Below are 27075 nucleotides of genomic sequence, written 5' to 3'. Positions count from 1 at the left end.
TTTTTTTTGTTTTTTTTTTTTTGGTTTCTTTTTTTTGTCATACTCAAAAATGTCATTCAGTTGTGTACGAACTTTCCTCCAGTGTTGTGACAAATATCTGTGGTGCCACCCTCTGGCTGAATCTTACATTTTTCCCCCATGTCTAATCTGATGGCAGTTTAATCTTCTCTCTTCAAATTTACATACATTTTTTTGATGTAATAACAACTGAATCCTGTTGAATATCTTGATGGTCATTACTATCAACACAATCTGAAGGGTAAAAAGGAAAATCACAGCAAAGAGAAGAAGTTCAGGCAAAAATCTGGTATGAAGGTGTCTATCAACAGGGAGGGTAAAATTAGGAGCATTTTTCAATGATGTGTTCAGACCTGTTGACAGAATCCCTGTCATCAGCGAGGATATTATCTTGGCCCAAAAATTTACCTTTTTATGTCCTGCCCATTGCTGACTCCTTGAACTACAGTAGATTGGTTTTATTTCAACATGCAGCAAACATGGAGGCCGCAAACAAAAAGTTGGACAAACTGGGGGTGTGAGAAAAACAACTTCTTAGATTAATTGCATATTTTTTAATGAGACAGCTGAACATGAAAAAATAAATTTGTGCAATTAAAGTTGAGAAAGTACTCCCTTATACAATTCGAAAGTGAAACCTCACTGAGGAAGGAGCCAGTGTTTTGCCAAAGGTGACTTGAGAATTTCAGGAAATCTGCCGCCATTAAGCAAATCCAGGATCGATGCTAAATATAAAGACTTTCAAATGCTTAGTCACTCATTCAGCTGATTTGGTTGTTTAATGTGACGAGAAATGTATTGCAAAACACCAAACTTGATGATGCTCCATGCATGAAATAACAATCCAGTCACATGTTACAAACCAGTTATTATGAAAGAAACCCCAGGGCTTTAGGAAGAACAGTGGGCCTCTTGTCATTTTGCCACCGCTGCCCATAAATGCCTCCATAAGCTCCTGCTGGATTGCACTAATTCTTTCGAGAACCTTGCTGCTTTCCTCAAGTACTTGAGGGACGAACTTGTACTTTCACTTGGTTTTTAGTTTGCTGGAATCAGTAATAAATCCGTAATGAATTCATCCTTGGGGAGAGTGTTCCACATAGTTGCATTCAGCTGGTACGCCTTTGTCATCAAGACCCTTGCTGCCAAAGATGGAGAAGAGCTACCGGCAGGAATATTTCCTTATGGAGGACCCTGGAAGTACCTCACTTTCTTGAATCTAGTGCGTGCATAAGTTAATTCTGGAAAAAAAAACAGCTGGCCTCTTAATAGAAAATGAATATCACATCAATGGTTTTGTTTCAGATATTGCAAATGATATTTTTCGGACTGGCTGCTGTGACTGATCTTCAGCACGGTAAAAATCCAGACAGCAATCTGACCAGATGGAAAGACCTCCTCTTCTCTGTCTTTGCATTTCCTGTTGGCACGGTGAGAAGTAACGTTTAAGATATCTTTACTCCAAAAATCTGCCTTTTGTTATTTTAACCCCCCCCCCCCCCTCTCATTAGTTTGTTGTTCTGCTGTTCTGGACAATCTTTGCCTATGACAGAGAACTAGTATACCCAGCTACCATTGACGCCTTCTTCTCTCCTTGGATGAACCATGCTATGGTCAGGACGTTTCCATATTGAACAATCTTGTGCACAGACTGTAATCTAAATCTTAATTCTCAGCAGAATGGCTGATGTCTGAACTTTGTCCCTTAGCACACATTTGTATTTCCTGTCTTACTTGGGGAAGTTGTGATGCAGCCACATTTCTACCCTCAGACCAAACCTGCGCTGGTCACTCTGGGAGTTGTGGGCATTGCTTATTTACTTTGGTAAGTAATGAAGCAGCATATAGAGTAGTACTATGGCATTTATGTAAGGACTGTCATCTTTTTAGCTTTAAAAGTCATACTCACAAAGATTTATCATACAGCACTTTTCATACATACAGGAACTCTAAGTGATTACAGGCAAATGTAATATAGAAAAGACATAAAAAATTCAAAAATACAGAGTGAAAACATCACATTATTTATTTTCATAACAATGCACATTATCATAATGTTCATCAACCTTCATGACTTCTAAATCACAAAAAACATTGATGGAAATCTCAAATATATTCACCCCTGTAACTTTACTGACTACATCAGGATGGTTTTCATGCAAAGCAAAGATGCAGACTTTATGTGGTCAAATGTCATTAATGTAATAGTATTTTATTACTTAGCTATAAGAAATTATTCGAGAGTCTCCTCTAAGTCAATAAAGGGCATTTCAAATTACTAAGTAGAAAATTACTGCTTTATCTGAACCCCACTCCCTTTGATCCTTTTTTATTTTCTGTATTTAGTGATTTATTATTCTGTATATTTGTTATATTTTCTATTTTCTTGGATCTTTCGTTAAATTACCATAGGATGTAATTACTGTAATGAGATTGGTTTCACTATTTTCCCCTTGCCCATTGTACAATGTCTGTTATTGTCTTTTAGAGAAAAGGGGTAAATACCAATGTCTCAAGTCGAGCTGAAATCTACTGCCTGTCACAATTCTTATATTTACTTTCACAAAGAAAAGAGTTTCTTGAACAAATCAGCAAACAAATCGGTTTGTTCAGGGCTCAAGAATTTTACATGTGGCCCTGCTGTTATGAAATAACATTTTTTTGGGTCATTAGGTTGTTTACATACTGACATACTTACATAGAGATTGTTTACATACCTAGCTTTTAAACAAGACCATAAAAGACAATCTGAACTTGCCCCTTTTTTCTCTGTCTGAAAATGTTTGCAGGATTATTTGGGTCTATTTATCAACAGGGATCTGGGTGTATCCCCTGCTCGGACACTTCAGCACTATGGGCCTTGTGGGCTTCTTCATTTTCAATATGTCTGTGGTGACGCTGCTCTATCTCCTTGGAGAAAAACTAAACAGTCATTTCTGGAGCAGGAGACTGAAGCAACAAGTAAATGATGAAAAGTCAACTCGTCTCTAATTCTCTGTGTGTGGACCTTTGTTCCTCATCTTCCTTGTTGTTTTGTAAGGACGGAGGAAAGCTGGCTAAAGCAAAAATGACTTGTAAATCCCAAAAAGCATCACTAAATTCTTACTTTTGAAGGACTTAAAGCCCTCCTTTGTAACCCCAATATCATTCACTCTGAATTTTTTATTGAGTTACACAAAGAAATTCCTTGCATTTGTATACCCCTAGAATTTTTGCCCCAAACCCCTACATTTCCTTCAAAACCTGCATATAGTCAAATGCATGGAGGGGGAAGACACTATTATTTCTGCAGACAGGAACAAGTTTCAGTCATGACTTTGTACCAAACACATTCCATCAAGTTCTTAACCGCAGATTGTCTTAATGTTGCATTTGAAAGGGCCTGCTGGAACATTTCCTTCACAGTATCTGCTACTAACTAAAACTGCGTTGTCTCACTTAATGACTCCTCATCGAAACTATACCATTGACTTTAATCTCAGGTTTTGATGTACTGGATGGTTAACACTGTCACATTTAGTATTGAAAATGCTTGAATGATGTAAGGTCCAAGCGAGTGCAATAAAGTGAATTCCACTGACAACACAGATGTTTCTGTTCTTTTCATTTTTGGTTAAGTTATGACAGTCTCTTTTTTTCATTAGATTACAAATGCTTCTCCATTATTAGAATCACAAATTCAGGTTAATCAGAAAACATCCAAAACATTTGAAAACATAATGTCAATATTGCCATTTTATTTTTATTCTGCAGAGAAAGTGTTTCCAGAGGACACCAATTGGTGTGGAAGATTTTAGGTTATTCTGGTCTTGTCCTTATTTATGATAATCCAAGACATGCTTGGCCTGCAGTTCTCACCACTCCACTGGTATCTCCTGGACAAGCTGTACGTTTGCATCCATTAGTAGCAGAATATACATTCATTTGCAGCGATGCTAGAGCCTATCCCAGCAGTCATTGGAAGACAGGTGGGCTTCATCCTGGACCGGCCTCAGGGCTACATATAGAGACAAACAATCACTAACTCCCCGGGACAATTTTCCAAATTTTCCTGTTTTGCATGTGTTTGGACTGTGGGAGGTAACCTGAAGACCTACAGGAAACCCATGGGGAGATCATGCAAACTAAAAAAAATACCCCTTCAGGGGATCGATGTAGGGTCCTACTTGCTGTGAAGCGGTAGCATGAACCACTGTGTCACTGCGCATGAGACTTCTCATCCGCCTCGCAAGTCCCTGAAGCCTTTCAAATGTTGTAGATAGTTTGGATCTGCATCAACCAGCCCAACTGATAGGATCCTAGCCAGCAAATACACATCCTCTTCACTCAGGTCCTTCTGCTGAAAGAAGCAATCCCACATACTGAATCTATTTGTTTTAAGGATGCATAAGGATGTATAGCATTCACGTCTAGATGATATCTCACCTTCTTGTTGGCAGAGGATTCCAGTGGCTGTGATTTTTGAGGCCTTCTTCCCTGCCAAAACCAAACCGGAAATTCAGAATATGTAAATATGATCTCCTTCCTCCTCAAACTTACTGGCTCACTTAAAACCACAGTACACAGCCTTTCTTGTATATCCACCTCCCATGTTACACCTTTTTGTTTAGTGCTTTACTGACATACATTTTTTTTTTGAACATTTATTAGAACAGGTTCCTTAACAGAGTCATACACATTCTTACAAAACCTCATAACAAGATACACATTATACAATATTCTTTACAGGTCATTTATTTCCTCAATAGCAAGCGAAAAATAAAATAAAACTAAAAAAAAAATTTAAAAAATTAAAAAAAAACACAAAAAAAAAAAACATCTAACTCAGTCAAATAGAGATAATCTTCAACTCTCGGGATATTTTTTAATGGGTGCCCATTTGTCAAGATATAGGTCTGTCTGAAGTCGTAAGTTTGCTGTTTCGCGTTCCATGCAGTTTACATCCTTAAGTCTCTGACGCCACTGGTCTAGGGTAGGTGGGTGGGGTTTGAGCCAGTTTACTGTGATCATTTTGTGTGCCATTAATGGAAGAACTCTGAGCGAAAACACCTGGTTTTTCCTTAAGTCGCTTGTTGATGCTGTACCCAGAATAAATTGCTGTGGATCAATTGGTCTGTTTAATTTTAAAATCTCACTTATTTGTTTTTACCTCTTCCCAGAATTTCATCAGTTTAGGGCAGTCCCAAAAGATGTGGGAGAAGTCCCCCGTTATGCCACAGCCCCTCCAACACAGGGGAGAACAGTTATTACCATAAGAAGCTATTATCAAGGGAGTTTTAAAATACCTTATTCTTAATTTCCAGCTGAACTCCCTCCATGTTGGGCTGCTTAAACATTTTTGCCAGGGCAACCAAGAACTCTCCCATTCTCCATAAGCAATCACGGCATTAGATTCCAGTTCCCACTTAGTTTTCACACCCAGTGTGTCTACTAAAGTGTCCATACGTATCCTGCCATACATATCTGATATTGTATTTTTAATGTTCATTTTGTTCTCAACTATCTCGATCCAATATTGTTTAAAATTAGTTGAAGCTTCTTTAATATTGTCCCATTCTTTGTGTGTCATCAAATAATGTTGAATTTGAAAATATCTAAATAAATCCTTAGAGTCAATGTCGTATTTTGCCTGAAGTTGTGAAAAAGCCCTCAGAGTTCTTCCTTCAAATAACTGATTTATTGATTTGATAACTGAATTACATTTTTGATTATAAAAATTGTGATACCGCAACAGCTCAACACAAGCAGGAAGGCTGAAAAGTCTCACCTCTTTCAGGCCTTTCGTGAACCACATGATGATGAAGAGAAAAATTAAGACAATCTATCAAAGTATAGAAATAAAGCAGTAGTCAATGACACATCTCATGTTCTTCATTGCACATACACCGTTCATATATTTGCTATATTTACCCTGGAATCACATAATAAATTGGAACACATCGCTGCTGGCCAATATTTTCTAATTATTTAGATGGACAATTGATATATTGACTAAATTAGAATAAGTTGATTATTCTGATAATAGACCACTAAAAGAAATAAGAAGTCTATGGAAATAGTTCTACTTACACTCAGTAATTGCAGCATTTCCTTTTGGTTTTGGCTGGCCTCTCTGCTCTCCCCTGCAACTTAATGCGACTGAAGCAGTTCCATTCTGCTCTGTGATGGAAGACTTTTCAATGTAAATGTAAAAGGGTAGACGCCCGTGTGAAACCCGCAATACAGGATAAACAGCATTTTGGAATGGCGCCGTTTCTCACACCTGCATGGCAAGCTAATGTGTCGAAACGCAATACTTGCACAAAAAGCCTGTTGAGAATCATCTATGGCTTACGAAAGTTACCACCAAAGATTATTTTTTTCTCTTGTCATTGGTAACTAGTATAACAACATTAACACTCCTCTGTACTACCATTTCACATCATAAGAAGCTATATTAAGGAATAAGGAAGTATTTTTATATCCCAGTTTCCATCAGGGTCAGTCTCATTGTTAAATCAGATTATTTCACTTTCTTTGACAATATGTCTCTTTTCAATGTCTATCAAACATTAAGTTCACAAATTTAAGGTCATTTTGAGTATGATAACTATAATAATTACTAAATCCTAACAACTTAACCGTACTGGTGAAAATATTGCACAGCACTTGAAACAGGTTTGGCTGGCAAAGAGCAATATTTTAATTCTTCAGATGTCACACAAATATAGGTTAAAAACATGCTAAAATCTGTACATTTCAAAAGTATTTTATTGTGGGGTAATACTTGACACCATTTTATTTTTTGATCATTATATGTTGTTATTTCAAAGGGGCCCAGACTGGATGTAACCACTCATCAGAAAATCAGGTTCTCAGGCTGGCATATTTATGAATTTGATATTGTGATTTTCATTTTAGCCTCAAGAGTGCACTATTTTCAAGAGTTCTATAGCATAAGTTTTTTTTTCTTTTATTGTATTCATGAGGTATGTATAATTTTGAATTTTTCAGGAGGTTAAGTAACACGTCTGCTTCACATTTGGCTTGACATGCATTTCAATCTGCATTTATTAGCTTTTATCAAACTAAAGCTCATGGCTGTGCTAGGGAGTCAAAGAAAGAAATATTTGTAGATCTTTTCTGAAAGAAACTAATTTAAAAAAAAAACGAATCTATTTGGTCATTTTTATATTTTTAAAAAAAATATTCGCCACCACTAAGTGGCATAAAGTCCTGATGTTAAGTAGAACTCTGTGTTACACAATACACAATACACATCTCTTACTATATTGTTTATGCAATGCCTAGACACAATCTGGGTGAGTTTCAGTACAAACTACAGCATGATGCAAGATATCAAAATGTTAAACAAATGATACATGAATGAATAATACATTTTTTAAAAATGGTTTTGAAGGGGAAAACAAGGCCAAGAAGTGTCTTTTCTGTTCCTTCCAGTAAACCTACCACTGCACAATATTTTAAGTCAGACAAATGTTGTTATTGTGATAACAGAGCTTAAACAAACAACAAAACATAGCTTTCTGCTCGTCATATTCCACCATAGTTTTGGAGAATCTAGAATTTGAATACATTTCCATCGTTACTGGACTGGCCCCCAACCCTGGAATGTAAAGGAAACTCCCCACAATCCATTGGAACTGGAGAAGCTTCTCTGATGAAAAGTGAAACGTCTTCAAGGGGAGAATTCAAGTCCAGTTGCTACGAGAAGATTTTGATTAGAATTTGGGTGTCATTTTTGACTTAAGTTCCAGTTGGCTCGTTTATATAAGTTTAGCAAGTATCCATTTACAAATTAGGGTTGTAGTCACGAAAACACTGGCTTTCCAAGGTTAATTTTGTCGTCAATCAACGTCTCACGTTCTCCTTGTTTAAATCCTCGGCAAGTATCATGCTTACGCACGGCAAAAGGCGAAACGCGCATGCTCGCGACCCATCAGGATACTTCGCGACGTTTCTATATGTCCACATGCAAATAATTGACATTTACTACCACTTCCGTTTATTGAGTTCGACTTCAAAATAAAAGACGAAACAGTAATACCGAACGTGTACATTCAATCGAAACACATTGAAATGAATATTTTGGACACAAACTCGAACACATTAGGTATATCTAGTGAAACTGTTATTCATGCTCGTCCTCGCAGTAATAACTTTCACCCCCCGAAAAAGACATTTGGTAGTGTCAACTGGAATAACAACCAGAGATTATAACGTCAACGAACTTGACGGGTGTTCCTTTAGGGGGCTCAAACATCAGTTGTCGCCTGATAACGCGTGCAGGAATAGAGGTACTGGTTTCTTGGAATGTATTGCCAGGCCTATCACCAGGGGATGAAAATGTACACAGAAAAGCAGTAACTTAACGTGATCAGACGAACTTGGTAAGATTGTCTTTTTTACTTCCCCAAGTTGCATTGATATTGTAACTCAACATTATGTTAGACGCAACTTGTGAGTAACACCACACCAGCTTGTCCGCGAAATTTCGACGGGCTCTTATGTGAAAACGTTTAAAATGTGCGATCTTTTGCTGTGATATCGCTACACTGCAGGAGCTCCAAGCTAACGGTGCGCTGCATTCTGTTTCACTTCGTTAGCCTGCTAATTAGCTTAAGTGCTGAAGAAAAGCTAAGCCCCATCAACGTATTCACGTGTCGAATCATTTAAATGTTTATGTTCTTGTATAATTTAAGTGCAGTACTAACGGTATGTCAATAACTATAAGTAAATATCCAATAGTGAGGTCAGATTGCATCGAGCGGGGCAGATCCCGCTCGTTATCACTGTAGCTAAGGCTCGTCTTTGGGCCCACTAACGGTTCATAACTGTTATGTTTTACTGCTAAAATTTTTGTATTTCCGGTCTAGATAGCTCGAGAATTGATCCCAGAAAACAAACGGAAAAACCCATTTTGGATATGAATCGTAACTATGAATACCGTATATTTGAGGTAGCGTTAGCTCGGCTGAATCTAAGGTTAGATTCAAACATTGGGAATAAACGTGTAGCGATATTTTCGGACTTAAGCCTGCAGTTTTATTTGGAAGGCGAGGCGCAAAAAACGGAATAGGTATTACTAGCTAAATTGTTGCTTTACAAATCCACTTGCAAATTTTGCTAAGGCTCTATCGTGGCTTATGTTTACATTGTACCTGTCGAGTATTTCATTTTTCTATCTTATACCAATACTGTTAAACATGCAATGTATGCATTGCCAGGCTTTTAGATCTATGAGATGTCTTTTGCTACCTTGCTAGAGGCAGCAACTTAAGTGTCTGCTACCAAAACTATGTAACTGGATTCTGAATTTGATCTGCAAGGTTGTGTTGGCCGAGGCGACAAGGACGATCTACAATGCTGTGTTGGGGCAATGCTTCCTACGGACAGCTCGGCTTGGGCGGGATCGATGAGGAGATAGTCGTTGAGCCACGAAAGTGTGATTTCTTCCACGGAAAGCAAGTGTGTGATGTAGGGTGTGGCCGTAGACACACAGCCTTCCTACTGCAGGATGGGACAGTGTACACCTGTGGCTGTAATGACCTAGGCCAACTAGGCCACGAGAAGTCAAGAATGAAACCAGGTTGGCCATTTCAAACAAAGAAAACATTCATCATAATTTCTCTCGGTTAACTCATTCTGCTCATCAATCCTTGTCATCCATTAGAGCAGGTTGTAGCCCTGGATGCTCAGATTATTATTGCAGTGTCATGTGGAGAGTCTCATACCCTCGCCCTTAATGAAAACGGTCAGGTCTTCTCCTGGGGCCTGGGCTCAGATGGGCAGCTGGGCCTTCATAACTTTGAGGAATGTGTTCGTGTGCCTAGGTGAGACTGAAATGGATGTTAACATGCTGTCATCTATACAAACAACAAATTCACGTTTTTCTGTTCTTGTTTGTTTTTTTTAATGCCAGAAACATCAAGACTTTGTCAGATGTTCAAATAGCTCAGGTAGCCTGTGGGTACTGGCACTCCCATGCACTTTCAAGAGGTGAGGATATTTTTTTATACACACATTTTGTTGGTCTTAGGAGAAATACATGGTACAACCTGCCTTACTTTTGGCACCAAGAGAAGTCTTTCATTCGCTCTTTTAGCAGCCTCCCCTAAAAGAAGCTCATTTAGAGCTTCTTTGTTCTGAGGCAGATTAATAATTTAGTGGAAAGATGAATAGAATAAATATAAACAAAATTTGCACTTTGGTGTCAGTGGCTTACCACCAACAAAATCTTTAGTCATGAGCACAAAATAAAATATTTCCGAAGTTCCAGTCAGATCACCTTAAATTGTTATAGAAGATAACCAATCAGAACATTTCTCTAAATGCAAATCCCTCTGTTGGTCCATACTTCTTTGAAGAAAAATTGTCAACCGTGACAGCCATTGTGTGGCAATATGGCGATTGTTTCATTTACCTTTTTCCACAGGGGGTCATGTCTTCTCTTGGGGACAGAATCGATATGGTCAGCTCGGGCTGGGAATGAACGGACAGGGCATCTCTGCACCCCAGGTCATTCAGTCTCTGCAGGGCATTCCATTTGCTCAGATATCAGCAGGTGGTGCACACAGCTTTGCCCTCACCATCTCTGGAGCAGTGTTCGGCTGGGGAAGTAACAAGTTTGGTCAGTTGGGTCTCAGTGACAGCAAAGGTGAGGAATGTGTCCTATTGGATCCACTATTCTTGAGAATCAGTCACTTAACCGAAGACTTATGTTTAGAATTTGTTTTTCAGACCGGTATTTCCCCACCTTACTGAAGTCACTCAGATCACAGAGAGTGATATACATCTCCTGTGGAGAAGATCACACGGCAGCACTGACCAAGTTATGTTTTGTGTGTGTGTGTGTGTGTGCGTGTGTGTGTGTGTGTGCGTGCGTGTGCGTGCGTGTGTGTGCTTGTGTGTGCGTGTGTGTGTGTGTGTCTTCTTTTGGTAAAGAATCAGTAATGGTGTACACAGTCACAAGGACAACAGATAAATATAATCATTTTAAGCATTGCTGAGAAACCCTGGTCCCCTAAGTGATGTAAGCCACAAGGTCAATATATATTTCTTAATGTCATTATCGCGATAGATTAAAAACGCTGAAGATCTTTGAAGATAATTCTGACATCCTCCCTGTGGATCTCATCGAGCTGCAGTTGATCTTTGTGGAAAGGCTTCATCACTGATGTTAATATTCAAAAAGAAAAGCCCCATACAGAATTTTACAATTTTTTGGTCAGATTTTCACAACATAGTTTCAGCTTAAGCAAAGGGATGGATCCATAGATCAATGTAGTACCTGCTAGCATTATGTCACTGATCTGAAAATATATGGAATGAACTGCACATCACAGTACAGAGTACTTGCAGTACACCTGGTGTTACTGATTGTTACAGGAAGGAGGTGTGTTTACATTTGGAGCAGGCGGATATGGACAGCTTGGTCATGGCACCACAAACCATGAAATCAACCCCAGGAAAGTATTTGAGCTAATGGGAAATGAAGTCACACAGATTAAATGTGGAAGGTAAGTTTTGTGTGTGCGTATTAAAGGTGTTATTTCATAGTTGTCAGTGCTCACCGACAACATTCCATTAATACAATTTTTTATTTATGTTTAGTTTAATCGGATACTCTAAAATGATATTCTCTTCTCAAATAAATGGGGCAATTTTAGGCAACACACATTGGCCTTCACACCATCCTCTGGAAAGATTGACTCATTTGGGCTCGGTGGTAATGGGCAACTGGGTACACGGTCTACCTGCAATAGGAAAAGTCCTGCTCTCGTTAAGGGCCCCTGGGTTGCCTCCAACACACAGACGAATACAGGTAAGACCAACTTTATAGGCAGAAACAAAACATTAATGCCAAGTGTAACTAACTAACTAATTATGCTCATTCGAAAAATACCCCAGTGGGTTGGTTTGAGACTGTTTTTTTTTTTTCTACTGTTGATAGAAGCAACTGCCATTAGGAAATGGCCTCTTCGTCTTCATCCATGATCTAGTCAGTTAATATTTGCCACCATATGTAGCTTTTGTTCTAGCCTTACTTTCCTTGCTGCTGTTAACAGATTTTTTTTTCTCCACTTTGGGACTAAGAATAGAATAGAATATCCTTTATTGTCATATACTAAATGTACACTGAGATTAGACAGCTTCTTCTCTCACTGCCAACAGTGATCTATACTAATATATACAATATGAAATCCTATCAGACAGTGTAAATTAGATTCTAGACAAGACAAATTGACTACATAGAAGACTGTGCAACATCATTCTATAGAGAAAACTGTTCAAACAGTGCAAATTAACTTTGTAGACATGAATAAGAATATAAAAAATATATTGCACAGGATATAAACAAGTATTACACAGGTTATTGCCATGATTTTAGAATAAAGGGTGAGATAAATTGCATACTGTTAGATATGTTGTTCATAAATGAGTATCTTATGTTATCTATACTCTTTCTTCAAAATATGCTGTCCAAAGTTTTTGGTTTTGTTTAGTCTCCCCCCCCCCCACCTTTTTCCCATATTTGAGTCAAAGAGTGTTCTTCAAGCATCCTCTGATGCACATTCTTGGACACACCATCAGTGTTGTTTACTGGAGTCACAGGGTGTTTCGAGTCTCTCAACAGATACCCTCATCCAGGCGACCTGACTGAGGCTGATTAAAACCCAGCCTGTGTCTAAGAGGCGTTTTCCCCTCTTAGGCCAGAGTCATCTAGATGCGTTCTCTGCAGCCTCTATGTTGTTCTTTATCTCTCTCTGTCGCTTCTTATGTGCAAGGCTCAGTGTGCCATAGGCCTTGCCCCGGGAGTGGCTGGCAAATCCCCGACTGCCAACCTCCACTGGCATGCACCTGGCCCTCCACCCATTCCTCTGACAGTCCTCCACCACCTCCTGGTACTCTCCCTTTTTCTCTAATGTGCCTCTTCCATCCTATCCTCCCAGGGAACTGTCAGCTCCAGCAAGACCAGTTGCCCTGGTGCCTCAGAGACCCAAGATAATGTCTGGTCTCAACTTGGACTGGGTGATGTGTGCTGGGATTTTCAGTTGCCTCTCCAAGCCAACTGTCATCACCAAGTCTCGCACTGTGGAGAGCAAACCAGCGGTGCAGCTTATTGATGTTCTCGCTGGCCTCTGTCCTTCCTTGATGAACTGGATGCCCTTGGCTGAAGCTTGGGTGTATCGACTGCCCTTTATCCACCCACCAATTGCCTCGGTGATGGACTTAAGGACTTGACCGTGTTCTCCATCAATAACGGCCCTCACTCAACGCCTTGGGTCAGCTACCTGAGATGTGTTCCAGTGTACCTACCTTGGAACACTGGGGGCATGCAGGTGTCATTACTTTGCCACAGATGCACAGATTAGATGGGCCTCGGAAGACATCATAAACCCTTTGGATCAAGAATTTGATCCCCTGGGGGTTCACTGCCAGATGTCCTTTCAGGTGATGCACCGCTCCATTGCCTGCTCCCACTTCATCCAGGCACCTTGCTGCCTGGATGACCACTGCGCTGCGGGTTCGCTCTTCCTTGACTGAGGATCTCACCTCCTCCTGCACATGTGTCTACCTCTCCCTCCTGCTGGCAGACTCGTACCGGGTCGCTGTTTGGCACCCAAGACCAGGTCTGCCCTGGGCCACGGTGCCGAGGATGGCCTTGTGCCTCGGCCGAGTTTCTGCTTGCTGGACTGCATCCGCTGCCCTCCACTTCCTCTTTCCTCACCACAATTCCTGCTTCGGACACTTTGCTGTCTCTGGATCCTGAGTATTGTAGCTGTTCCCGTGCCCCTGTCACAATAAACTCATCCCTGACCAAGCTGAAAGGGAGCCTGAGCTTGTTGGTGTTCCCAGAAAGCCCAATGTTGCCAAAGCTGGGTGATAAACCCAGCCGTCTGCAAAGACAGCTGCTCACTCTTTGCTCAAAAGCTTCGACCACAGTCATGGTACCTTTTAGATGAGCAGAGGCTAGAGGAATCTTGGGAAGACTCCATGTTGGTATATCAGACCTTGAATCTTCCGGGAAGCACGGACTTGTCCACTGTTTTCAGACTTCCCTCTAAGTCAGCACTGGTTGCCTTGATGGAATCCCTGTCATTCAAGCTGCAGTTGAAGACCTTCTCAAGGCTCTTCACTGGCTTCTGATGACTGATTGGATCAGATGTCCTCCTAGCCTGAAGTGGAATTTGGGACCTTCCCCTTCTTGAAACCAAGTACCTGGACTTTACAGGCTTAAAGCTTATGGGTACCCATGCCATGATCTTCTCCAACCCCTGGAGAATCCATCTGGCTCTTGGTTCCGCTGATGTTGTCACTGTGAGTTCGTCCATGAAGGCTCTGATGGGAGGCTGCTTTACTTCAGATTTGCTGAGTGGCCCTCTGCATTCTGTTTCAGTTCCCTTGGCCAGCATGTTTATTGCCAGTGGGAAGAGGGTCACTGATATGGTACAACCAGTGATTATACACAACTCCAGCTGGTGCCAGTCAGATGTTAGTTGACCAGATGAGACTCTCAAGCTGAACTTGCTGTAATAGTCCAGGATGAGGTCTTTCACCTTCTGGGGTACGTGGTGTTTCTCCAGTGAAGTTTATCAAACAACCATAGACTGGTTCACTTATTCCAAGCTGTGGGGAATAAAGATGTAAAACACAGCGGCAAATAATTGATACCGTACCTTTGTCATCCTATAAACATGTAGGTATCTTCCATTTGGTTGAACTTTTCCATAACTCTCTAATTTGTTTGGGTCTGTGCCTCCAGGTTCATTGCAAATCAGCTTGAAAGCTGCTGCCTACCTGTGTATATTGTCAGGACATGAGGACATGCTGTGAATCTAGAACAATTAGTTGACAATTGGCAACAATTTCCAATTCCTAAGCTGCCTCAATGGGTCATTCCTTTCTGAGAGTGAGTGAGTGAGTGAGTGAGTGAGTGAGTGAGTGAGTGAGTGAGTGAGTGAGTGAGTGAGTGAGTGAGTGAGTGAGTGAGTGAGTGAGTGAGTGAGTGAGTGAGTGAGTGAGTGAGTGAGTGAGTGAGTGAGTGAATTTTCTACTATTTGTTTTTTGACTTTTGTGTTTTGCCCCCAAACCTTTTTCTGAACCTAATTCTTTTATTTGCCAGGCACACAAGAGAACTTGTTTGTTAAGAGGATTTATGCAGGAGGAGACCAGAGTTTTGCTTACTACAGCACTGCCAACGTAAGTTTTCCCTCCATGCTATTTATGAGGTAGATTTATTTTATTTTTATTTTTTTTATTCATGTTCATGCATATTCAAACCTCTAAAAGGTTTCTCAACATGCGTGTTGTTGTGCCCTTAGAACATAGATGATGTGAGGATACACAACCCCCAAAGAGGGATTTGCACATTGACGGAAGACACCATACAGAAGTGGCTGAACCAGTCACCAGGAAGACTTCCCCTTGAAATTTCAAAGTAAAGTCCTTTCCTCATAGCTTTGAGGTTGGGCAACCATCTCTGCACATGTCAGCCAAACAATATAGGTTTTACATCTACTCTAGCTTACGGTAATAAACTCAAGGTGATCTTAAAATAGATAACATACATATGACAAGAAAATACATTACTTTTTTATAAAATCTCACTGCAATCTCACTGAATGTATTTTCAAAAATAGGAATAGTTGTAATTTGTAATTTGTGAAAGACACAGACGGTTCTATCTCCCTTTTCAGAGCCAGATGCTGACCACACATTTAGTTTTTGTTTACTTGACGTAGCAGCTCAGAGAAAATCAAAATTCATTAACTGAAATCTCACTATTTATAACATTTATTCAACTTTTACAAAACAGAAGAACCATCAAGTGCATTAAACAGTGTAGACAATGAGTGAATTTTTGTTAAAAACATTTTTGTTAAAACATAAAATCAAATATTACAATAGTAAATTGTTTTAGCTTCCTTTCCCAGCGCTACATTCAGAATAGAATTAATTACGTTATACAGAGCACTCACTAAAAATAGGCACTCAAAAACTGCACACTGATTCAGGTTATTGGTTTGATACATTTATGAAAGGATAAGTTGTCATGTTTGAAAATTTTAACAGCTTTAGGTGTTGAATGTATAGTCACATTAAATATTTGCCTGTTGTGATTCCCTCAGTGAGATTGACCTGGTCTTCTCCTCAGCAAGCTGCCTCAATGGGTCATTCCTTTCTATGAGGTAATGTAGTCTTCAATGAATTTGGCCACTTTGTGTATGTCAGGTCAACTTGGTGCAATCCATTACCTAGCATATGGCATATTGACCTGTTAGTTTGACTTCTGCTGGAGTTCTGCCTTCAGGGCACTGCCTCAGTGTGCCATGAAATATTGTGTGCTTTTGCCTTTGAAAAATCACCGTAAATATACTTTATGTTAATATCATCTTACAGCTTCACTGTGGCCCAAGACATTTCAGGGTCAAAGCCATTTTGTGTCTGTCTATCAGGCAACAGTACTTAGTGAACTTGGGATGCATTACGTTTAATCGCAATAAAAAAATCAGAAAAATCCCTTAATTTGAGTGTAAGGGTAGACCCAAAACTGTAAACAGCAAAATAACTTTGCGGTTATAAATGAAGGTAGTTGGAAAATGGTTCTAATACCTTCAGCTTTGTTTTAATGTGGCCGTTCTGGTGGCGGAAAAATGGATTGTTGATTAAGATAGACTAAGGATTTGGACAGTTTGAAATTCAGTTTCTGCTTGGGATCACTGTGCAAGGTATGGGCCAATGAAAGAATTTTCTTCCAATGGAAATTATTGAAAAAGCAAAATGTCATAGAAAAGCTTTAGAAAAGTCTTAGAAAACAATTGAAGCCTTTAATTTTAAGCAGCACATGTTAGTTTTGGATATAAGGCCCAAAAGAAGTGAAGTAAAGTGAAAGAAGGGTGAGTGAATATATTGGTAGAAGGATGCTGATGCTGGAACTGCCAGCCAGAAGGCCTAGAGGAAGACCAAAGAGAAGATTCATGGATGGAGTGAAAGAGGACATGAAGTTAGTGTCTGTGAGAGAAGAGGTTATAGTGATTAGGGTTAGGTGGAGGAGGTTGATTTGCCGTGGCAGCCCCTGAAGGTAGCAGTTGAAAGAAAACTAAGAAGATTTTTAAATAGCAAGAAAATGTATGGTTTAAAAGATTGACAACAGGTTTGTGAAAAAAGCAGAACCCGTTCTCTAATTATCTCATTATAACATTGATGTTACATTTTCTTATATCAAAATATATTGCATTTTAAGCAGTGGCACACAATAATTATAGTCTCATCTACTTATTTATTTTTTCCTGACCTCCACTGTCAGTAAATCATAATTGACATTAGTGTGCCAAAAGATTCTCATGAGAGGATGATATATTATAGCATTCTACATAGTATTGATACTGTACAGACATCTATCCGGTACTGCTCTCTGTTTAACAAACCAGTTCCTTTATTGCTTGTAACCAGGTTTCTTTGATCTTTAGAAACAATATTCATACAGTGATAGTTTTGCCTCTCATCCGCAGTCACCCAGATCACTTCAGTACCAGCATTAAATGTTCAGGGATGGACATGAACACAGCGCGCCTCCTGCTTCACAGATTGATTCAGCACGACCACCTTGAACTTGTTCAGCAGGTCAGTGGCCATTAAACCAATCCTATACAACACATTGCCTTGATACTGAAATTATCTCAGTGCAACCAGTGACCATTATGCGTAACCATAATAATATATACCTGGAGTCGATATAGTCTTGAAATACCACTAGAAAGGTTTGACAACCTTTATGAATGCATCTTGCAATTGCAGTTGTCTTCTTATTTGGAAAAGGCAACATAATAATGAAGGAGGGAATTCAATGGCAACCTCCTCAATGATGTACTTGGGGATTAGTTTGGTTTATTACCCACACCTGACCTCACCCAGCCCCACTCACACCCCAACAGCTTCTGAAGGTGTCAACAACCCCTTTCATCAAGATAACTGACTCGATTTATGCTGGGCTTACACCTTACAATACCCTAGTCGCAGACATTAAACTGGCAGTTGTTAGGAAATCTGAAGCATTTTAGGGCAGTCTTAGCAGAGTCATAGCACGCTCCTGTCATCTAAGTCATTAAGTATGAGGTGGTAGTTTTAAGTCTTGGGGCAGTTGCAGCTCAGTATTTTCCTAGTCTTAGGGCTTACGACTGCAAGTCTTAGCATTTCATCACCATAAAGACTGAATCAACAACCAACAGAGGAGCTCCAACTGGAAAAAGGAAACCTGGTATACAAACAATTGCCAGAGCGGTATTGGCAGCAGAGGACAGTATTTGCTGTATGGATGAAGGGGAATGGCGAAGGACGTGTGGACTGTCCAGAAAAGAGGAGGAGATGGTGGAGCTGTTTTAGAACGGATACACCTTGTACGATGTCAAATATCCCACTTACAGTATCATGACTGAAAGAAAGAGCAATAACACTAATAATCCATCCACCCATCCATCTATCTTCTACTACTTATCCGGGATTCGGTTGTTGGGGAAACAGCTGAAGCGGAGAGGCCCAGACTTCTCTCTCCACCGGCCACTCGATCCAGCTCTTCCAGGGGGATGTAGAGGAATTCCCAGCAAGCCTAGAGACATAGCCTTGCCAATGTGTCCTGGGTCTTCCCCGGGCTCTCTTACCGGTTGGACATGCCCATAACACCTCACCAGAGAGGTATCCAGGTGGCATCCTAACCAGAAGCCTGAGCAGCCTCATGTGACTCCTATCCACATGGATTAGCAGTGACTCTCCTCTGAGCCCCTCCCAGATGGCCTAACTCCTCACTAATGCCTAAGGGAGAACATGGACACCCTGCAGAGAAAACTAATTTCAGCTGCTTGGATCTGAAAACTTGTTCTTTGGGTCACGACCCACAGCTCGTGACAATATGTGAGGGTAGGAACATAGATTGACTGGTAAATTGAGAGCCATGCCTTTTGGCTCAGCTCCTTCTCTGCAAAGACTGATTGGTGTCAGGTCTGCATCACCGCCAACGCCACACCGATCTGCCAGTTGATCTCCTGTTCCATCCTTCCCTCACTCATAAAAAAGACCCAGAGATACTTCTCCACTTGGGGTAGGACCTCCTCCCTGACCCAGAGTTGGCTCTCACTCGTTTCCAGATGAAAACATAAGTCTCGGATGTGGAGATGCTGACCCTCATCCTGACGGCTTCACATTCAGCTGTGAATCGAAGCTTCTGCAGCTGCAGATCGTGCCACCAAGGTCCCCCACTCTAGCAACCACCCAGCTCACATTGCACCAGGCCCCTCCTATGTGTGGTGAGTCCAAGGGAAGGGGGACCCACGTTCCCCTTTCGGGCTAAACCCAGCTAAATCCCATGAATGCAGGCCTGGCCACCAGGCATTTGCCATCGAGCCCCGTCCCTGAGCATGGCTCTGGGGAGGGGTTCTGATAACGTCTGGGAGAGAGAAAACCAGATCCATTTATCCTTTTCTTCATCGGGGGTCTTTCTCAGCCACGTTTTGTCTGGTCCCTCACCCAGGATCTGTTTGCTTTGGGTGACGCTACAAGGGGCCTAAAGCCTCTAGCTACATAGCTTCTAACTCAGTGACATGCAAACCCCTCCATCACGATAAGGTGGCGGCTCATCGAGGGGAATAATAACAACACACCATGTCAGGCGCTTTTTTGATGTTGGAGTTGCTTCTTTTTATTATATCTAATTTTATTTGACCTTTTTGATTTATTCATTTATAGATGGTCATCTAGGTTGCTATGCTACTCCTTGTGCTGTCCAATTAACCCTCAGGGACAAATACAATTTCTCAGATTCTGATTATTGGAGTGAAATAGCAGAGGCTCTGTAAATACCAGGTGAAAACACGCCTTAGTGGATAAAAAAACTGCTGAAGAATGTAGTTGTAGTTTTCCACAAGTCTTGTCAAAATCTTTGCAGTCTTTAGATATGACCACAGTCTTTGGTCTCCTCAGACTATGTTAAGATTTAAGACTCTAAAAACTAATCTTACGATGAGCTGGTGTAAGTTGATAGACTTTGTCTTAGGGTGTAAGCTCAGCATTCGAATCACCTGCCTCACTCTCCTTCCTAAGGCCTACTATAACTCCATTCAGGTAGAATTTAAGAAGCCTCTTGGATGAGAGGAGAAATGTTTGTCAATTCTGCTGCATTGGACAGTTGGTTCCTCACACCCTGGAACAAAGCACAAACATCTTTTCTGTCATCTTTTTTCTTTCATCTCCCAGACACAGGTAAAGAGAGACAACCTAACAGCCCACCTTCATTGATGATGGATCTTTGGCGTCGGCTTTATGTGTCTAGACCAGAACAAGAGTTAAATGTCCAATCAGAGATAATTAATCTAACTTGTCTCTATATTGTCTTTGCCCCCTTAGATTGCCGCAAACCTGGAAAAGAACTTAATTCCCAGACTAAGCAACTCTCCTCCAGACATTGAAGCACTAAGACTCTACCTCACTCTTCCAGAATGCCCTCTCTTTAGTGACAGGAAGAATTATGTGTCCATCACCATCCCATTTGCAAAATCTCTCATCAGCCTGAAAGAGGCTCCACTGAAGGTTCTTGGTGAGAGTTCTGCATCCATTCAACCCAAACAATCTCTCCAAAAAATGGCAGATATCGAATGTATTTTCTTTTGGTTTGCTTTAGGAAAGTGGTGGTCCAAATATGAGCCACCAGTCTTCCAGCGGCTGGTGGAGTTGTACAAGGAGGTGGTGGTTTATCTACTACAAATGCACAAGGTTGGCATTCCTTCAGGAGAACAGAGAATTTTCACCTGCTTCCTGGACACATCGCTCCGTCTCTTAGAGATTCTGCACATGGTGAGTAAAGAGAATTTGTTGTCACATGCACAATTTTTAAAAAATGTTAACAACGCCCATGTCGTTGTTTCTGCAGGTGAGTGAGAGAGCAGGTCACATCATACAGTACGATAAATTTTATATCCATGAGCTGGATAACCTGATAGACATCAGGAATGACTATGTCACATGGTTTCAGAGGCAATTGTACCCCATGGTGAGTCAAGCCGACGATTTTGCATCTGCTTTTCAATTCTCTAGTTGTCTGTTCAGCCAAATATGAATGAATATTTGTCCTGTGTCCTCAGGGTCAGGACGGTATGGTAACACTGTGCAGATACCCATTTGTATTCGATGCCCAAGCAAAGACCACACTACTTCAAACTGATGCCATCATACAAATGCAGGTGACACGCAGCAAACTACTCACTTTCACGATTTCCATTACTTTTAATATTTCACCCACTGAATCCTGTAGAGTGCTATTTAGTTTTTTCTTTGTTTTTACAGATGGCAGTGGATCAGGCACAGATGCAAAACTTCAGCTCAATGTTTCTACCTGCAGTGGAGTCTGTAAACCCCTGCCTTATTCTAATTGTCCGGAGGGAAAATATTGTAGGAGACACCATGGAAGTCCTCAGGAAGTCAAAGAATGTTGACTACAAAAAACCACTCAAGGTTCATTGAATCAGATTTCTTTTGCTGTAAGAGTGATTTGTGTGTAAAGATGATCTTATTTTGATTATTTTGTTTCATGAATACATAATGACAATCAATGGCAGGTGGTTTTTGTCGGAGAAGAGGCAGTCGATGCTGGAGGTGTGAGAAAGGAATTCTTCCTCTTGATCATGAAAGAACTTTTGGATCCCAAATATGGGATGTTCCGTTACTACGAGGAGTCCAGGCTTATCTGGTTTTCAAACAAGGTAATTGGTGTAAGATTCCAAACATGGGCTGATGCCACTGAAATATTGTAGACAGGTGTTCAGATCTGATTTTCAGATGTTTTTTGAAGAAGGGAATAGATTCATGGGAAACAACACAAGAATTCTTACCACAACTTGTTCAAAACCACACCTGAATGACTTCCAGCATGTAGTTTTGTTTTATTTTTGTTAAAATCTCATACATGTAATCCTTGCAAGAACATAAGGCACAATGGTATTTTGTCTTTTAGTATTAATGTCACGCTGAAAACTGTTGAAATCATCGAAAGTCAACACTTAGTCAAACATCTATTGAACTATTGACTGACATTCAATGAATTTTCTCTCTAGACCTTTGAAGACATTGAATTGTTCAACTTAATCGGCATCATTTGTGGTCTCGCAATCTACAATCTCACCATAGTGGAGCTCAATTTTCCCCTGGCCCTTTACAAGAAGCTTCTGAAGAGGAAGCCAACGCTAGATGACCTTAAAGAGCTTATGCCAGATGTGGGAAGGTCAGATCACGGAACAGTCATCAGAGGTTTCCATTTAACATGCTTATGAAAGTCACTTCACATCATTATTGCATTTGTATGTTATTTCACGCTGTTTATTAACTTAGTTAAAACTGTGTCTCGGCAAATATACTGTAACATCTGATTCTGTGTACTAGGAGTCTGCAGCAGTTACTTGATTACACAGAGGATGACCTGGAGGAAACCTTCTGCTTGAACTTTACTGTAAGATGGTTGAGTTGTCAAATTTAGAAAGAGGTACAGAATCAGTAAAACATTGAACCGCATTTGTTCTGTTTTCTAGATTACAGAAGAAAACTACGGTGCCACTGAAGTCTTGGAGTTAGTACCTAATGGGGAAAATATAAACGTCAACAAGTCAAATAGGTAACGAAACCTCTCTTGGCTGCCATAGCTAAAAATATTAAATGAATCAGTTTGAAGAAATCTTTGGATAGGATTTTTCTTTACAACTCTAATGATCCCTGTAAATGATGAAAATGTATTGATCTGAGATTTTCTTGAAAATATCAAAAACTCTCTAAGTGGGCTTTATGATTTAAATGGAAAGTGTTCATTTTTGTTAAAAGAGGGCCTTGGAGTACCAGTGGGTCATCAGTTCTCTAACTGCATATATGTGGTTTCATTGCCCTTCCTGGAATGTCTAGAAGCTTATTTAAGATCCTTTTCACGACATGGTGAAAAGGACCCTATTCAAGTGTTTTTCTCAGATGAGGCAAAGATTGGCGGTACATACATATAAAAAAGACAATGTTTGGCAACCCTATTTGGATCAAACATCAGTGTATCTAATCTAAGCAGACATATTCATATTGAAAAGGAAGAAAAGCCTCAAATTATAATGGAGGATGAAGATTTAATTACTCTTTGGAAAGCAATAGCATGTATTCTTCTGTTCTCAGTGCTCTGTACACTTTGTTTATTTTTATCTTTACTAAGCAGAAAAGACAACTTGTTTACATGCTAAAATGGTCTGAAAACCTCAGTTAGACATTAACATATAAACATTTTATCTGTATTTAATTATAATAAGCTTGTATGTGTGTAACCCACCACAATAATAGTGACATCTGTATAATATCTGGGCTTTAGTGTGTTAGATGTTGATTCCACCTCCACACCTGTTAGCATAATGTCACTTTGCATCCTGTCTCATGAATTGAACTGTCAGCATGAATTGTTAAGGGAACACTTTTGTATCAGGACTGTGAAAAGAACTTACTTTTAAGAATCCTCAGCATGTTTTTATTGCCATAGGGAAGACTTTCTCGACGCATACGTAGACTATGTTTTCAACTCGTCAGTGGCTCCGTTGTTCGAGTGCTTCTATGCGGGCTTCCACAAGGTGTGTGGTGGGAAGGTACTCGAGCTATTCCAGCCTAATGAACTGCAGGCCATGGTCATTGGGAACACCAACTATGACTGGACAGAACTTGAAAAGGTCTTGGCAAAAAATACTTACATTACCTTCCTTGTTTGTTTTTTTATTTTGTCCATAAAAAATATTTTAATTTGTTTTTTCCAATCCTCGTGTCTTTAGTTGTACAGGCAGTGATTAAATAAAAGGGTGTTCATTTTTTCAGAGCACTGAATACAAAGGGGAGTACTGGGCTGATCATCCCACCATCAGACTCTTCTGGGAAGTATTTCACAGCCTTACACTAGAAAAGAAGAAAGACTTTCTCTGTAAGTTTCCACTGTGGAGTATATATGGAATTTCTGTTAAGTGAAAATACATAATGTAATATTAAATGGAACTTGTTTGGTGTTTCTAGTATTTCTCACAGGAAGTGACCGCATACCCATCTTGGGCATGAAAAGCCTGAAGCTGGTGATCCAGCCAACTGCCGGAGGAGAGAACTACTTACCTGCTGCCCACACCTGCTTCAACTTGCTGGACCTGCCCAAGTACACAAGTCTGGAAGTACTCCGGGAGAAACTGCTACAAGCTATAGATCACAATCAAGGTTTTAATCTCGCGTAAAAAGGCAGTGAAATGGCTGGAAGGCCGAGACTATCAGTGACAATTTTGGTTGTTTTTTTGTGTCTGAATTCTGCTTTAAGAGCTGAATACTGGTGAAAGGGTGGAGGCCGCAGACACTAGAAGCAATTACAGATGATTAAACCTTCAAATGAATTGACATTTTTTAAGCTTTTCCGCCATACCATCACAGTACAGTTGCTGCCCTGTTACAATATGATGCACATTTGATATTGCTCTTGTAGATATGCTTTTTCATGTTTGGATATAACAAGTATGATGAAGCAACATATGAGTATAAACACTACACCAGGGCATTTATACAAGATAAACACCTGCAAAATTTGAATGCAAAGCACCACCTTATGAGTTACACAAAATGTAGCCTCAAAATATTTTTTGAAGGAAAATATTTGATTCAGTCTCAATAAAATATACTCCAGTGTTAGTTGGTCACTCCAGCCACACACACTGCATTTTGTAGGAATTCATGTTGCGTTCTTGCTTTGTGCATTTGTTTAATTTAGACCACAACATGAAATTCTGTTGCAAAATTTGATAAAAAGCAGTGTCTAGTGTTTGCTTTATATGATGGGTGGCGTTTGTTGGCTGAGCCATACAAGCAATCCACAAATAAAATCCAAATACAGACACTTTTTTCATTTTCAGAATGAAATACTTGGCTGTTTTGACTCATTTTATATGTAAGGCTAAGTTCTGGAATGCAACCAGAATCAAATTCAATGCTTTTCTAGTGTTCTGTGTCTAATAATTTTATTTGGCCTTCATCTCAGTCTTAAATATTGGTTAACAGTTTTCTTTTTTAAATAACAACTAGACAACAGTGTTTATTAAACATAACATTTGCATTTTAATGATAAACCACTTGTTAAATGATATATGTTCTTTCAATTAGGCCATTGGGAAGGCAAATTGGTACATTTATGCCATACCATTTACAGATTCTTTTTAATAGTTGTACAATATACTTTCAATGTGGCAGCTCATGGTAGACCAGTTGATAGTAGGAGCCGCAGGAGGGACAGCGTTGGGCTTCCCCCTCATGAAGCCAGAACCACACAATTGCAGTATTGTCTTCCTCACCTGAAGATAATAGTATTGTCACTGTTCTGTCAGCATAGACATTAATGACAAGGAGAGTCTTCACCTACAGACACAGCCCACCAGCCTCTTCGTCCCGATGGAAGGCACAATGTGAGGGTCTTCTTTGGAACCCGCATATTCCTTAGGCTTCAGCATACTGTAAGGATCCTATGAATGTGTGTTTGTGGAGTCTGAGTACACAAATATACAATCTTGCACCCATCAACTTAACCTGAAAACAGCCTACCTTTCCAAGCCTGAGCGCTTGCAAGGCGCGTCGCTCCAGCCCAGTGGCCTGCTCCTCATCTGTCGGTATCCCTAGAAATATTATAAATTCAAGACGTTCATTAAGATTGAATTACTAACGACAAAAAGCACTAGATGCAACCCTGCGGGTCCTTGCGGATTACAAATAGGCTGCCAACTTGGACGCCACCCTCACGCAGCTGCCCCTGTCCTCTACCGGGAAACTGGCACCGGCGCAACACACGTCAGTCAATAGGCCTCTCCACGAATTATAACCCAAATGACCTTTATTGTTTGATTTACTCGAAACTCACATTGAGAAAGAACCACATGGGACGACACAGAGGAATTATTTCACCTGTCATGACACATAGACGAAATCATGTAACAGGTTATTCGTTGCGAATAAAACTTGTTGTACAATAAGAATAAGAACTTTATTTATCCCGAAGAAAATTGTTGTGCCAGAATTACAAGAAAAATATAACAATAATAAATAATAATAGAAAATTGTATAAACAGCAAAAAAAAGGGTTTTAGCCATTAAACACGCCAATCGCCCAAACTAAACGGTGAATTTCATGACCCTTGGCCAAGACGGGGGGGACCGCGACTGTTTTTGATGCTCCAAACAAAACCTTTACCTTTCGAGGTACCCAAAGACCGGATTAACGGACGAGTCACCGCATGGCCTCTCAGCTGCAATGCTGCCGAGTATGTCCGGAGGAGAAGCCGTCCCGCCATAAAATTTTCACCAACAAGGTAAAGTTACTGACAAGGACCTGACCCTGCTCGAGGACGTTGGACTTAGACGACCCCGAGAAGTGTTTGAGTGACGTGTGGTTGGACCAATAGGAGGAGACTGCCGCAGCACTGAACCAATAGAACTGGGCAAAGAAGCAAGAGGAAACAATTAGAAGTTGGACTTAGAAGTAGTATTAGAAGTTGTACTTCAAATTGCTTGCGATTATATGAAAATACCTAATTCTCACACTAATTTACCGTTTATTAACGCAATCTTGGTTGTATAAAAGTTAGACGCGCGAAGACAAGGCGCTTTGCTGTGTATATTGGTTGTTAAGCGTGATATTGTAGTTGCTCTTCTACTCCATGTGAGGGCGCCAAAGAAGGGGCAAAAGCTATGGTTTGTTAGGAGTATAACTGAAGGAGCATGACGTGTGAGAGTGACGACGAAACGGTGCTGTCGGTATATGTGTTGACAGTAAGCGTGTGTAACATAGTGTAACGACCCTGCGGTACTGTTAGAGGAAGTTCCGTGTTTTGGCTCACCGAGTGCAGCGGGCAGTGGCATCAGGACCGGCGACCCAGGGCCAGATGAATGCAAGGATGGTGATGCCTGCTGTAGTCAACACCATGTTGAGACACCAAAATACTGCAGTAGGACGAACTGGGAGGCCTTCCACACACAGTTTAA

General features: G+C 40.4%; 3 protein-coding genes and 1 long non-coding RNA gene across 7 annotated transcripts; 2 read left to right on the top strand and 2 right to left on the bottom strand.

Moving 5' to 3' along the window:
* The first annotated feature begins 14 nt into the window (after positions 1 to 14).
* LOC147236263 (androgen-dependent TFPI-regulating protein) lies at positions 15 to 3589 on the top strand. The gene is made up of 5 exons (XM_086165866.1): positions 15 to 1240; positions 1324 to 1449; positions 1530 to 1631; positions 1728 to 1843; positions 2808 to 3589. The coding sequence occupies exons 1-5, from the start codon at positions 1088 to 1090 to the stop codon at positions 3007 to 3009; spliced, it is 699 nt and encodes a 232-aa protein (XP_086021992.1). The 5' UTR covers positions 15 to 1087; the 3' UTR covers positions 3010 to 3589.
* A 149-nt stretch (positions 3590 to 3738) lies between these two features.
* Positions 3739 to 6497, bottom strand: LOC147236262 (uncharacterized). Of its 2 annotated transcripts, XR_015107581.1 has the most exons (5): positions 6088 to 6497; positions 5786 to 5839; positions 4444 to 4494; positions 4185 to 4357; positions 3739 to 4015 (listed from the first exon to the last, which is right to left on the bottom strand). It is a non-coding gene; the product is annotated as an uncharacterized LOC147236262 (long non-coding RNA). The 2 variants fall into 2 exon arrangements; XR_015107580.1 differs by having other exon boundaries at positions 3739 to 4357.
* Positions 6498 to 8255: 1758 nt separating this feature from the next.
* Positions 8256 to 24966, top strand: herc4 (HECT and RLD domain containing E3 ubiquitin protein ligase 4). 3 transcript variants are annotated; one of them, XM_086165821.1, is made up of 24 exons: positions 8256 to 8408; positions 9348 to 9607; positions 9692 to 9851; positions 9941 to 10017; positions 10454 to 10675; positions 10759 to 10850; positions 11407 to 11537; positions 11688 to 11842; positions 15146 to 15222; positions 15345 to 15460; positions 16152 to 16211; positions 17535 to 17646; positions 20419 to 20608; positions 20693 to 20865; positions 20942 to 21061; positions 21153 to 21251; positions 21355 to 21522; positions 21627 to 21770; positions 22122 to 22288; positions 22447 to 22513; positions 22593 to 22675; positions 23567 to 23750; positions 23893 to 23995; positions 24085 to 24966. In XM_086165821.1, the coding sequence occupies exons 2-24, from the start codon at positions 9382 to 9384 to the stop codon at positions 24291 to 24293; spliced, it is 3135 nt and encodes a 1044-aa protein (XP_086021947.1). In that variant the 5' UTR covers positions 8256 to 8408; positions 9348 to 9381; the 3' UTR covers positions 24294 to 24966. The 3 variants fall into 3 exon arrangements, 1 of the variants encoding a protein (XP_086021947.1); XR_015107571.1 differs by lacking the exon at positions 24085 to 24966 and having other exon boundaries at positions 22122 to 22314; positions 23893 to 23985; XR_015107574.1 differs by lacking the exons at positions 23567 to 23750; positions 23893 to 23995; positions 24085 to 24966 and having other exon boundaries at positions 22122 to 22364; positions 22593 to 22667.
* A 171-nt stretch (positions 24967 to 25137) lies between these two features.
* Positions 25138 to 26467, bottom strand: cox5b2 (cytochrome c oxidase subunit 5B2). The gene is made up of 4 exons (XM_086165843.1): positions 26285 to 26467; positions 25642 to 25712; positions 25463 to 25562; positions 25138 to 25394 (listed from the first exon to the last, which is right to left on the bottom strand). The coding sequence occupies exons 1-4, from the start codon at positions 26382 to 26384 to the stop codon at positions 25282 to 25284; spliced, it is 384 nt and encodes a 127-aa protein (XP_086021969.1). The 5' UTR covers positions 26385 to 26467; the 3' UTR covers positions 25138 to 25281.
* Positions 26468 to 27075: the final 608 nt, after the last annotated feature.

This window comes from Fistularia commersonii, chromosome 2 (genome assembly GCF_037954325.1).
Source record: "Fistularia commersonii isolate RoL2024-O1a breed Wild chromosome 2, RoL_Fcom_v1.0, whole genome shotgun sequence".
In the NCBI taxonomy this organism is placed as follows: domain Eukaryota; kingdom Metazoa; phylum Chordata; class Actinopteri; order Syngnathiformes; family Fistulariidae; genus Fistularia; species Fistularia commersonii.
The sequence above is the reverse complement of the archived record's forward strand: the minus strand, read 5'-3'. Positions and strand labels throughout refer to the sequence as shown.